At 44.5% G+C, this 13,061-nt stretch overlaps 1 protein-coding gene across 1 annotated transcript in view; it reads right to left on the bottom strand.

Moving 5' to 3' along the window:
• LOC119171773 (uncharacterized) overlaps positions 1 to 12,775 on the bottom strand; it is a 41,232-nt gene extending 28,457 nt beyond the window's left edge. Inside the window, exons 1-3 of the mRNA XM_037422608.2 lie at positions 11,051 to 12,775; positions 9,385 to 9,534; positions 6,810 to 6,964 (exon numbers count right to left, since the gene is read on the bottom strand). Coding sequence (XP_037278505.2) covers positions 6,810 to 6,964; positions 9,385 to 9,534; positions 11,051 to 12,648 — 1,903 coding nt within the window. The 5' untranslated portion in view covers positions 12,649 to 12,775. The remainder of the gene's footprint in view (positions 1 to 6,809; positions 6,965 to 9,384; positions 9,535 to 11,050) is intronic.
• Between the last annotated feature and the right edge of the window lie 286 nt (positions 12,776 to 13,061).

Below are 13,061 nucleotides of genomic sequence, written 5' to 3'. Positions count from 1 at the left end.
AGGGTTTGCCTACTGTCGAAATTTGCATCAAAAATCATGCTGAAGAAAATTCACGCTTTTACTGTAGAAATGATTACATGCATAAAAGCGAGTATTCAAGTTTTAAAGGTGAAGCATTTTTTGCGTACTGCTGTCACTTTGAGTGTTCTATCTATCTATCTATCTATCTATCTATCTATCTATCTATCTATCTATCTATCTATCTATCTATCTATCTATCTATCTATCTATCTATCTATCTATCTATCTATCTATCTATCTATCTATCTATCTATCAATCTATCTATCTATCTATCTATCTATCTATCTATCTATCTATCCATCTATCTCTGTCTGTCTGTCTGTCTGTCTGTCTGTCTGTCTGTCTGTCTGTCTGTGCGCCCGTCCGTTCGTCCGTCCGTCCATCCATCCGTCCGTCCGTTACGTCTAGGTGCTCGCGTAATCACCCCCTTAACTTGGGCTAGACCAAAATTAGTATGGGGGCGAAAGATGGTTTGACGAATATGACTCGCTGTTCATGACTCATAAGATGAATAACTTGTAAGTCGTCAAGCCCTTTCCTCCAGACACATTTGGCACGTGCCTGTATGCCACGGGCCAAGGTTTGCTGGGGGGTATGTGCCACAGGTGATTAACAGTTTCTCTACCTAGGAACGGTGAAGACAGACAGCGGCAAATTTAAGTTTAAGAAAAAACTTACATCAGCTGCGTTGACTCAAGAAATGCAAAGAATGAATTTCAGGGTCCCAGCAGGAATTGGACCAAAGGACTGCGTGGCAATCAAGCATTGTAACACAGAACTGCGCCATGTCTCGGAACTGCTGTTGAAAGAGGCCTTAATATATGTGAAACATCATGTATGACTGCAGGGCTAGCTATCTAATTTTATAAAGATTATATACGCTCTCTTATGATACACCCATCACGTCGGGTAAATCCCAGCAGGAGCTAAGTGCGATCAAGTGAAGTTGACTTAAGTACCTGTGTAAAACGCTGCTATCTTCGCGAGCACAAGCGTTACGTATCAACTTACCATTGCTGGTGTGGCTATTCGTATTACGCACTGTATACGCAACTGTAAACATAGGCGTGCGTATGGGGTTGGACAGAGGGGAGGGCCATCCTCCCAAATCTCTTAAGGGAGGGGGGCGCGAAGTCATCCCCATACATTGACATATTGAGGAGGGAGGGTGCTGCGACAAACATTCCCCCTCCCCTGACGGAGACGCCTGCGCACGCCTATGACTGTACGTGAAACATATGCGACTTATCAACATTTTTTCTATGTGTACACTTGTTTATATATTTAGCGTCATTTTGTAACATTTTCATCAATAAAAAAATTACACCACATTCCCTCCATAAAAAAATCATGCCTAAGGTACATGATCTCTGCCGATGTTTTTCTTTCAACTATATATCGAAGTGGGGCTCATTCGCTTATGTGATAATTGCGTGCAAACAACTTCATACACTGATAAACACTCTTAATGATTTAGTGCACCTAGTGCATGGCTACTTTATAGCTTCGTACTTTTGTAACCCAAATAAATAGGATGGCTTGCAACGTGTCTTCATTCTGGCATATACAGGCTGAAATTGCGCCACCTGTTCCTCAAGTATGTCTTTATAATAATTGTTGGGGAATAAAGCTCCCCAGAGGATCGAAATGCCTGGAACCCACCACTGCGACCTCTTTTAAAATTATAGGGTGGTTTTGAGATGTTAAACTCACAAGAACCTTTTATGACAAACAATCATTGTCCTACAGACTACCTTCTTTGTTAAATATCTTAAACCGCGAAGATTTCGATCCTTCCTCTAAACAAAACTGTCAGATTAAACACTTCGCTCAACTGACACATTATCCTCAATGATACATCTCTCAGAATTTATGCCCATTCTTTCCTTTTTATTATTGCTTTTCATGTTCATGCCACTTCATGACCATACATTTGAACTACTCTCTTTTTATCTTAGCACTGTTTTCATAAACTTTTTGTATTACTTTTTTGTGATGTCATACCTGTATGTTTATTTCATATTTGTTGTACATGATTTACTGCCATTCCTGCTGCTTTGTCAACTTGTGAACGGGGCCAGGACCTCGTCAAGCTCTTGAGCTTTTAGTCCTGTACTCCACCTTATCTAAAGGAAATAAAATGATTGGATGATTGATTGATTGATTGATTGAATTATTATTAACTGTTGGTGTTTTACACACCAGAAGCACGTTCGACTATGGGGACGTCGCTGCGAAGGGAACTCTGATGGAATGCGAAGAAGCAGCGTTGCGCACGGGTGGCGTTACGGGTTGAATGGCACTGACGCGGGTGCTGCGGTGAGTGATGGAAGATTCGTTTTAAGTGATGGCTGGCGTAGGTCGTGTAGGCGACATGTACAGAGATGTTTCAACGCGTACGTTAGGTGCGAGTAAGCTTTATTGCGCGTAAACTGACCAGTCAATGGTTTTAGTTAGCGGTGGTCGCGGCAGGTGTTGCGAGCGAATGAACGAAGCGGCACCTGCGGGCTTCGCCGCGAGCGCGAACAGGTGAGGGATAAAGTCAACGCGAAGCAGTGGCTTACCTACTTGGCACCACGCCAACACCTGCGGTGCACAGCGCGTTCGTACGGAGGGTCAGCGTTACATAGGCTGGTCAAAGAGCTGCTTCGCATCTAAAAAAATGGAGTCGGGGGTCGGAGTGAGACCCGTCCAACTGTCGATATAACTATCTAGAAAAGCAGGAACTGTCGTGTGACTCTTCAGAAAAGGAGGAAATACAAATTGTAACGTTCACTACATATGAGGAGTGTACTAATGGCGTATTCGGTTGGGCGTTTTTGAGCGCTCTGGAGCGCTCTGAAAAGTCGCTGCACCTTCGGTTGGTAGAATTCGAGCGCTCGGACTACCTTCGGTTGGATCTTTCAGAGCGTCAGCCTCTGACTCGGAGCGCTCCCGACCACTGCGACTTCGAAGTGAGAGCGTGGCGCGATCTGACGGGGAGGACGAATCACGTGGCACAAGCCAGCCAATCACGTTACTGCTAGCAGGGGAACGAGGTGAGGAGCGCGAGCGTGCATTTCGGAAGGGGGAATCGCTAGGCGCGTAATACTTCGCATACGTGTGTTGTTAATGGCGTTTTCGCGCGTGTGTGGGGTGAATTGACATCCACGAAGCCATAAATGCACCATGTCAATAACGAGGCGGCTAGCCAAGGCGGAGCAGACGTCAATGCTGTCGTTACAGCAGCTCGCAAAAAGCCCCGTGATTTGCCTTGAAGATAGCAGTTCGGACGAGGACGATCGTCAGAATTATGTGCTGAGCTCAGAAGGCTTTCACTACATCCAGACATGTCAGAGAGACGAAGAATATAACAAAGGTAAGACATGTCACAGATGTCCACTGAAGTGATCGGCACCATTTGTTGACAATGTTGACGCGGCGCACCTATGTTTACCCGGCAGCTTCCCGCGCTGGCTGCACGGTGGCGCTGCAGGTGCACTGCTCTGGGCGCTCTGAGATCGCCGATGAGTTCGGTTGGTACGCTTTCTATCGCACTCCGATTGCGAGCTGCCGCCGAATCTGGCGACTCTGGGCCAGAGGACCAGAGCGGCCAACCGAATACGCCGTAAGAAAACTCGATTTCATGCGACCCCGCATGGCAGGGTCTGATAGCGTGAACTTTTTGTTCCTTCTATCGCAACACGGTCACCCCCTTCCGTTTTACTTTACTCATTGTGAGTCGCCTTTGAACGAGTAAAGAAGAATTGCCATGATCTTCATTGTTCATTGTTGGTGTCATCACACAATCTAAGCTTTGTTTTTATAGTGCAAATCTCATATGAGCTACGTTCTTTCAGCAGAAGCGACAGCTTTGCTGAAGTATTCGCATGTAGCGTGTTCTAATGTGGAATTTTTGTTGTAGGTAGGCCTTTTTTTAACTTCTTTTGCAAACAGACATTATGAAGGTTTTTTTCAGATGACCTGTAGGCTGTTGTTCCTTTCGTCGCAGCATGCTTTATTTAGTCATACGACTGCTGTTCGATTATTGACTGAGCGGAAAGGTGATGAGGGGTTAACGTTATTTCGTAATTATTTTCTGCTTCGCACTTTGTATCTCCTTGTAACCTTGTGCATGTCTTGAAAGTAGACACCGAAGTGCTTAATGCGCATAAAATCTATAGAAACAACAGGCTTCTATATGAACATATTGCTTCTTTTTATTTATTTATATTATAGCAAATATTTCCTTTTTTTCTGTTTCACGCTTAGATGGAGACAATGAATCACGAGAAATGAATACACGCATAGCAGGAAGGCAAATACCTTTCCTAATAGTTTTTGATCTTTAATATACGACCCGGTACTTAAGAAACAACCAGGCGTTAAGTTAAAGTCCCTATTAGTTGCTATAGGAGAGGGAGAGGATAGAGGAGGTCTGTTTAGACATGTCTACAAATCGGTGTAATTGTCATTTACACATAATCACAGAAGGACGTAATGTCTTTTGATCAGTTGTGAAGAGACAACCTCTAAAGAGGTCGTCAGCCGGCCTCGCACGCCGGCACTGTCAAGTCACGGAGAGCCGCCAAGAGCCGAGACCGGACTACTCGATGAAGTCGCATGGATTTTTAGGAGTAGGGCGAGACCATGGGAGGGTCTCAGTGCCATGGGTCGACAGTTCCTACGCATGGTAGCAGGTCGCTAGTTCCTCTCGATGTGCTTCAAGTGCAGGAGAAAGTGTTCGAAGATCTCCACTTGACAAGTGTTGGCGAGTGTCCATAGAGTGGTGTTCGAAGCTTGTGCGCTTGCTTCCACATGCGCCCGACACGCTACCGCGAGAGTCTTTTCTTTTAACTCGTGTAATATATAAGCTGGTTGTGGTGCAAGAAAAAAGAAGCTTATTACTCTGGGCCATGTGGGACCCGGCGCAGTATATCTACACTTGCTGAGGTGGCGGCGGTAAATTTAGTTTTCTGCGACTGCATGTACCTTCTCTCCTAGTGTGATACGTGGTTCAAGGTGCTGCGGTCGCAGATTGCACCGAATGGCGGGACACATGTTTATGCTGTGAATAGGTACACCTACGGGAGGCAGCGGGTCTACAGTTGCCGCTGGATCACTGGGGATATCATGGCCTCGCACACAGCAGTGCCTCGGTACCCGTGAGCCGTGACAATCGAACATAGATTCCCTTGTTGATGACTGTGGAGATTTTATTGCGTATATCCTACACCTGTTGGTAACCGCAGCCCCTTATCTGGATGTGACTTGGCCGTACAGCCCGTGTACCAATGTCTTACCGCCATGCACTTATCGGTGGGTGTAGTGACACCTCTAGAAAACTGTTGATGCCCATGCTTAGACTCGATGGGTCCCGATGAGTCACTAGTTCATGTTCAAGAAGATGGAGTGTTGTGGAGACTTCCACACTAATAAAGCGGCCGTCTGGCTCCACAGAGGCGTAGATGTATACTCAGAAATGGTCCGAAACTTTGTTTTCGTACAGGACGGCTCGCGTGAATTGCTCCAGCGCAAGTTGTGTCCCGCAGATGCTCGGGATAGCCGCGTGTTATGGCCCCGGGCCAACTTTAGCAGGAGATATATAGGGGTGCATCCACGCTCAGGTGTTCCGAGAGTTGGATCACGCCTCCCATTATTTAACGACGGTGTTGTCAAAATCTATTGAGTTTGGGGCTGCCGTCTGGACCTCTGTACGTTCTCGATGTCGGACAGCACACGTTGCGTGGCCGGGTTCTCCACTGGCAATAGCCTCGCTTCTGTCAACGTGGTGGTGCAGTGCGACGTGCGCAGTAAAACGTCGAGGGGTACTAAGATCTCGGTATGTCTGAAGAGACAGTTCACACGAACCGATTAGCTGTCTCGGCTGACTGAACCTTCGAAATTACCGCAGATTACTTCTAAGATAGGGCGTACGTGCATGCTTAAACGACTTCGCTGCGCTGAACCACGGCCTTGCGGCTAGACATAAGACTCCCAGAGAATAATTCTAAGTAATTACTTACATTAAAATGTGCCAAGGCAGTCTTGTGTTGTGTTGCAGTGGTCTTACGTTGTGCCGCCTCCATTTACGCAAATATTGACCTCGAGGTTTGTATTCACCTGCTTAAGTACAGGTAATAGCTAAAAAAAAATACTACCTATTGCACTCTCATAACAGAACAAAGCAATCTTGGCTTTCATTATGCAAAACAAGTGAGCCGAAGAGCAAGCCAGTCTGTTTCCATGACATTGAACCTTTGAGTGCGTTATGATAGTGTTTGTGCTTCTGTAGGACTTTTTCAATGGTGTGCAGACTATAGCGAAGCACATACTACGTGTATGTAGGGCAATACACCCACCTACTTAGCTTTGCATTTTGTTGATGATGTTGGAAATGGTGATGAAAAATTGTAGCTACGCCCTTTGTAATAAGTGAGAAGCCTCGCATCACTCACTCTCTACGAAATTCCCCTGTTGGGACAGCTGCTGCATTCAACAATTCTGCCAAGCAATAGTGCGCCTGGTAAATGAGTCTCATTGTCTTACGTGGCGTCACTATCAGGACTTTTTGCCAAAGTAGTTTCCAGCATTGGCGTGGCCTCGCGCTAGAATACTTAGCTGAGCACCTGTTACTACAATTCTCGAAAGGTCACATGTATTTCCGTACCGCATGCTCTGTATATCAGTCTTTTTTTCGATTAGGTTCTTAGTGGGATAGAAGCAAAAGCTTTTGGCTTCGTTCAAACAGTATAAATTAGCGCGCTATTTCGTGTAACGTCTTCAAAATTTATGTCCTAAATCAAACGAAATGCAATAAAAACAGTGAACAGCTCCCAGGGCATTGGAATAGATGATCCTGATGTGGAATACGTCACTTCTGACCCCTTCTTCTTTGAAGGCAGAGAATTCTCCGGCTGTCCTGGAGCTGGTGCCACAGCCGGAATTTCGGTGCTTTTTTCACTGCATGAATGCATAAAATATTTTCACCAGGCACTCTTCATATTCTAATCCAGGGCACATATTCTAAAAGCACTCGAAATAATTTTTTGTTCGCAGAAAAAAAAATAATCTCTCATATTGGCCTCAGACACGCGGTCATTACTTCATACTGGACTCTCTCTCTCTCTCAATTCGTGTTTAACCGTGTATAATTGGCAAGCTACAGAGACAGCGTTTTATCCTGGTGCTCCTCGTATTCAAACCTCGCCCCCAAAATAAAACTGAAATAAATAAATTCTTGACATAGCTCTTTCTCGGTGCTACCTTGGTAGTCAAACGCCATGGCGTCTAATGACTGTTATGCTTCATATGTGTTTATCCCCCGTCTGTCATAATTATACGGTAGTTTTCACACTTTAACCACCAACGATATCAACCAATAATGTATTTATCCCTATTGTTTAAACCGTACGGCAGTCCAAATCCCTAAGATGGCCTCACCCACTATTCATTAATACATAAGCACGAATTTGTGTGAAAACTTGTGACTTTTTATCAAATATATCATTATTTATGTGTATAGCATGTTATTACTGATACGACAGCTTGCGTACATACATGCAGTGCCATCTTCTTCCAACTGAGATAACAGAACTAGCTGGGAGCCACTTGTGTGTCGACATATGAACATGCACAAATAAACTTTTCTCGGGATATTGGGACTCTTTTGTACTGTCCCAACAATATATATATATATATATATATATATATATATATATATATATATATATATATATATATATATATATATATATATATATATATATATATATATATATATATATATATATATATGTATATATATATATATATATATATATATATATATATATATATATAAACATTTAGCTCGAGTGTCTCCACGAATTGCTATCGCCAAGCGTTTTTTACTGCTTCAAAATGAAGGAAAGATTTCAAGATTTGCAATGAACTCCAAGCGCCAAATTTATTTTGATTCTCTGGCCGTAAAAATTTCACAAAGATATCTGAAGTTTTGTCAACTGAACAATAACCACGGCGATTTTTTTTTTCTTTCAAACTAAAGCATACCAAATGCTAGAGTTTTTCCCTCTAGAGTAGTTCACCGCTCTCTAGTACTATAGCACCTATAGACTGTATAATGTGACTCCATACCTCGATGATGATAATCAGTGTAAATGCGACGCGTTTCAGCTTGCTACGTTTTTTAGCTTTTCTACACCTTGTCACCTAACAATGGCAATGAATCCGAAGGCTCTCCTTTATTATTGTTTATCTCAACTCTATAACTAATTGCTTGTATAACAAATTCCCTACACATTCGGCCTTACTACATTATTATTTGAATCATTTGCCATCGCTTTCAGTGATACAACTCCTTCCTATTACCTCATTGCCATTGTTTAAAATTGATGTCTGTGATGCCCAAGATTTCTGCTGACATTTTGGACGTAGACTGTTGACAAGTTTTATTTGCCTTTTGACACTTCATGCTGTATAAGTAAAGTCTTTTTCGGTGTTGCCTCGAATGCTACGTCAATAATGGTAAATAAAAGCTGGTTATCTGTGTGTTATACATATTACTTTTTTAAATATTTACGTTCAATAATGCATGCAGTACTGACGACCATACAAATATATAAACATAACCCGTTTTTTTTTCTCGAGTGGGAAGCACTCGCTCACTATTCTACGGGGTCTTTCAGTTCAGTAGCCATTGCGGATTTTGATGGCTGGCACTTGTATTGTTCATAAATTTGTTGTTGGGAGACTGGTGTCTGCAATATAAACAAGAAGACCTGCTATGGTGTATTGTTAACGCTATAAAATGAACCTACCACATGAGCAAAAGTAGCAGCATCTTGCCGGAGAGTAGCACATTACAAAAAGCTGAGTACGCATGAGCCCCATTTAGAACAAAAAGGGGACGTAATTTATACCAATCTATTTGATATTGAATGAGTGCGGCAGCATGATCACAATGTCGCCAACATTTTCGCAACTTTACAGAAGTGTAGTGTTGCATCTTGACTGTTAAGCGGTTAGCTGCCAAGCATGGAGCAGTTTAGATTGAAGTAGAAAACGTAGACAGACAAAGTTAAATTCTTCAATGTATAGCATAATGCTGCGGAAAGCAGCTTTCTGGTATTCACGAGATTTCAACAGTTTTTTATTGCGCCGCACTTGTGGTTCCAGCATCAGGGTTTGATTAAGGGGAACAGCCAGACTTCAAAGAAGGTTGGTTTAAGGCAGCGGACATTGTTAGTTTAGCTTTGCACCACTTTCGTCAGAGCCATGGTTGACCTTGTTTTGACGCTATGTTAACGTTTGACTATCGCCTAGGTCATTTAAAGCACCCGATTTTGCTTTCCCCGTACTACTGAATTCATAGACTATATTACCTTGTTACGATGGCCTTCTTCCACAGATCGCAAATATCACTTTTCGACGTTTTAACAATGGAGTAATTGCGCGAGTTCACAGCGATGAGTCGACGATCTTCCGCCGTGTATGCCGGCCACTCCAAGCCTGCCGTAGCAAGGTCTGGTTTGCTGAAACGATAGCACAGAGATTTGATGTGGGTAAGGAAGATGTATACGACGGCAGCAAAAAACAGAAAGCAGCTGTGAATACAAAAAAATGTGTGCTTGGCTATACCTTTGACGAGGCAACGATGCTCACCGTATAACCTGATTTATCAGTGCACATTGAGGTGTTGATGAAACAAAACTGATTCACTTTGTTTAGCATAGGTTCGACAAAGAGGAAAAGAAATATCAGCCGTTGTAGTTTTAAAAACGGCATCCGCTCTTATCCCTCAGACAAACATTTTTTTAGGAACCCGCTATGCACAATTTTGATGGTTGAAGGGCGATATTTTTTAACTCGGTGCGTTCAGTACCTGATAGGACAACCGCAAAATAAAAGTAATGTCGGTGTTACGTAAAACCTGATTCTCATGGAAGTTTATCAGTGAGTTGGTCAGAAAGAGGAGGCAAAATGTATTTCTAGAGGGAGCACAATAAAGAGGTCATTTCTAACAGATTTTGATGATCACACCAGTTGCCTATCTTCGTGTGTGTTCATATATAGCATACAAAGTGCACACACCAAAGTCCTTCGTGCACTCTCGTATGGTTGAATATGTGTTATGCAAAAGTAGGATGTGGCTACGAGAAAATAAAAGAAAAGATCGCTCAATAGATATTTGTTGTTCAGAAGGGTCATTGAAATCGAGAAACCAGTCTTCGTAATATGAACCGTGTTATAGTATGCGTATTCTCAAGTAGTCCTTCACTGGCACGTGCCTCGTGTCTTGGCATGGACGACGTTCTGTTCGCACTGAATGCCCTTTCTCTACTCAGCGTTATATGAAGCGGATGTTATATGGGTTTCTTAAGAGACTAAACAAAAAAGCACTCCTTAATGTAAGCCACAGCTGTTCTTAATTGAGACATTAGCTGGAAACTGTTACTTAGCAATAATCTAAAGTTGACCCTGATGACATGGCCCAGTTTGTCTTTTTCGGTGTTTCAGATATTGAATGTGAAAACAGTGAGCAGAACGCGGCTAATTTTAGCAAGCATTAAACAATCATTGTTCATCCGTGTTTTAAAAGCCGACATCAAACTAGTGCCCAACATTTTGACGATGATTTATTATTTACAAACATGTTTATCGTAAGTAAACTTTTACGTTGATATGTACGTTGTTAGCAATTTTATAATTTCATTTTGTAGGTGTTAATGTATGCAGACAAATTTTTCAATGCTACAATATCACAGTGATCATTTAACTCTTTTGCTCTCTCAGTTTTTTATTGAATTACGATGGGATAACTTAAATAATTGAACGCGGATCGATACAGAGAAAAAATTTATTGCGTATAATATGGCCAATATAGTACCGCCACCTTAAACAATAGCATTCGTTAAAGCTAGCGCAGGGTCTAAGGTTAGCATACTCATCCTTTGCGCTCGCTTCAGCTGTATTGTTTTTAATAGCGTGCTCCTTCTATATAATAATGATATAATATAAATGTAATAAAATAATCTTGCAGGTACTTACTCCTTCCGTATAAATTGGGCGAAAGCATGGACCAACTCCCTCATCAGCTTTTCTTCTTCCTTCGTGTAGTCCTGTGTCTGCAGGAACCTCTTTCCGATATTGCCTAAGGGTTCCGTGTAGCGACCTTCGTCCTTCATGAATGGCAGTGATCCCAGCGTGTACAGCAGGTCCGCAGCGTGCGCCACGCCCATCCACGCTGGCACGAAGCTGTGGGAAGCCTTGTGAGCGAATAAGTACCGGTAAACACGAACACCGTTCTCCGCGGCTGACTGAGCGAACAGCTCGGTCGGGCAGTCCATGAATGCGTCCCCGACGAGCTCGGCTATTGTGTCCCTGGCTTCTTCGTAGTTACGACCGGCATCGTCCTTGCCGAAATAGAAATCCGCGAGCGACCGCGCTTTGGATAACGGCATCCCGAACATCCGCGAAAGTGCGGCGGTTGCCAGTATTCTGTACTCTTCGGGCTGAGCATCTGAAAGTCCTGGATATGCGCTGAGTACCATGTTGTAGAACATGGTGCCTTCGTTCGCCGTTGTGCCAACCAAAACATCCCGAACTCCGAATGGTTTCCACGAGCTCGGCGACATGAATGGTCCAGGAAAGAAAGAGTCGCTTTCAATAGGAACGAACCACCGCTTCAGAATCGGCGTCGACTCTATATTTTCGATCACACTTGACGCTTCAGCTCTTCGGAGACAGCGCATCACATCACTTAACGTGTCGCCTGCACTTTCTTTGGTAGCGTTGTAGCAGCGCAACTTCCACACCATACTCTTAAAGTTTCCCCGCGGGTTGAAGACTCTGTTCAGGACCAGGGAAAACGGAGCTCCACTCTGCAATATAGCCTTCTGGAAAAGACCTGTGCTGTGAGGAGACTGCGCATGCAGTGCTACTGACATGGCACCAGCGCTCTGGCCCCACAGGGTTACTCGCTTGGGATCGCCTCCGAAGTAGGCGACATTGCTTTGTACCCACTTGAGCAAGAGGTTTTGGTCCCATAAGCCCAGGTTGCCTCCAGACTCTCGCTTGGGATCCTCAGTGTCCAAGAAGCCGAACATGCTGACCCTGTAATTGAACGTCACAAATACGACGTCACCCGTGAGGGCGACAAAGTTTGCCGGGTCGTAGAGGAACAGCGCCGAGTCACCCCACTGGAATGCACCCCCGTGGATGAAAACAACCGTGGGAAGAAGCGCGTTGCGGTGGGTGTCACCTTCCCGCGACGCAGCGCTCTTCTGGCGCCTGGCTGGCCGCCACACGTTCGCGTACAGGCAGTCCTCTGACGCACCTGAATAGTCAAGCGCCAGGGGACCGAGCAAGTCGAATGGCACCTGCCGGCAGGCGCGGGGCTTTGTTGTCGCGTTGTAAGTGCCTTCCCACGACGGAACGGGTCGAGGTCTCCTAAAACGAAGCTCGCCTATTGGAGGCTCCGCGTACGGTATTCCGAGGAAAGCGTCCACCTCTATTCCATCAGCTGGCACTCTCGTGCCCACAACTAATCCGGAGTCAATTCGCACTTGAGGAAAATCGTCCGCAGCGGCGAGAAAAACAGCGGCGGCCAGCACAGTGGCCAGAAGGCACACTTCCATAACGGTCATCCTGCTCCTATACCGGCCAGTGGCGCAGCTCGCGCAATATAGCCTCGTGTGTGTCAAGGTGCACTGGCGAAAGACCTCGTTCACTCCGGCACGTGGTCGTATATTGTCTCACATCCTATAACATCGAGCGTAGACAAATTATTGGCCTTCGCCGAAGTTCAGGCGGAAGTACCCCTGTTTACTACGACGGAACGGCCACCATTTTCCTCCATTACTCGTGTTATCTTCAGTCGACGCTCCCGGCAGCATTCAGAACAGACCTTCGGCAGTATGTTATGAATGTCTAGGCCCTTTAGCGTTCGTGCAACAAGGGCGCAATCTTTATAGCGTAATGGGTAAGCATTCAGGACCACTTGAATAATTGGGAGGAGCAAGGTTTTTCTGCTTTTCGTCACCTCTGTATATGATTGGCG

Source organism: Rhipicephalus microplus, chromosome 4 (assembly GCF_043290135.1).
Source record: "Rhipicephalus microplus isolate Deutch F79 chromosome 4, USDA_Rmic, whole genome shotgun sequence".
Classification (NCBI taxonomy): domain Eukaryota; kingdom Metazoa; phylum Arthropoda; class Arachnida; order Ixodida; family Ixodidae; genus Rhipicephalus; species Rhipicephalus microplus.
This window is presented reverse-complemented; position numbering and strand designations above follow the sequence as displayed.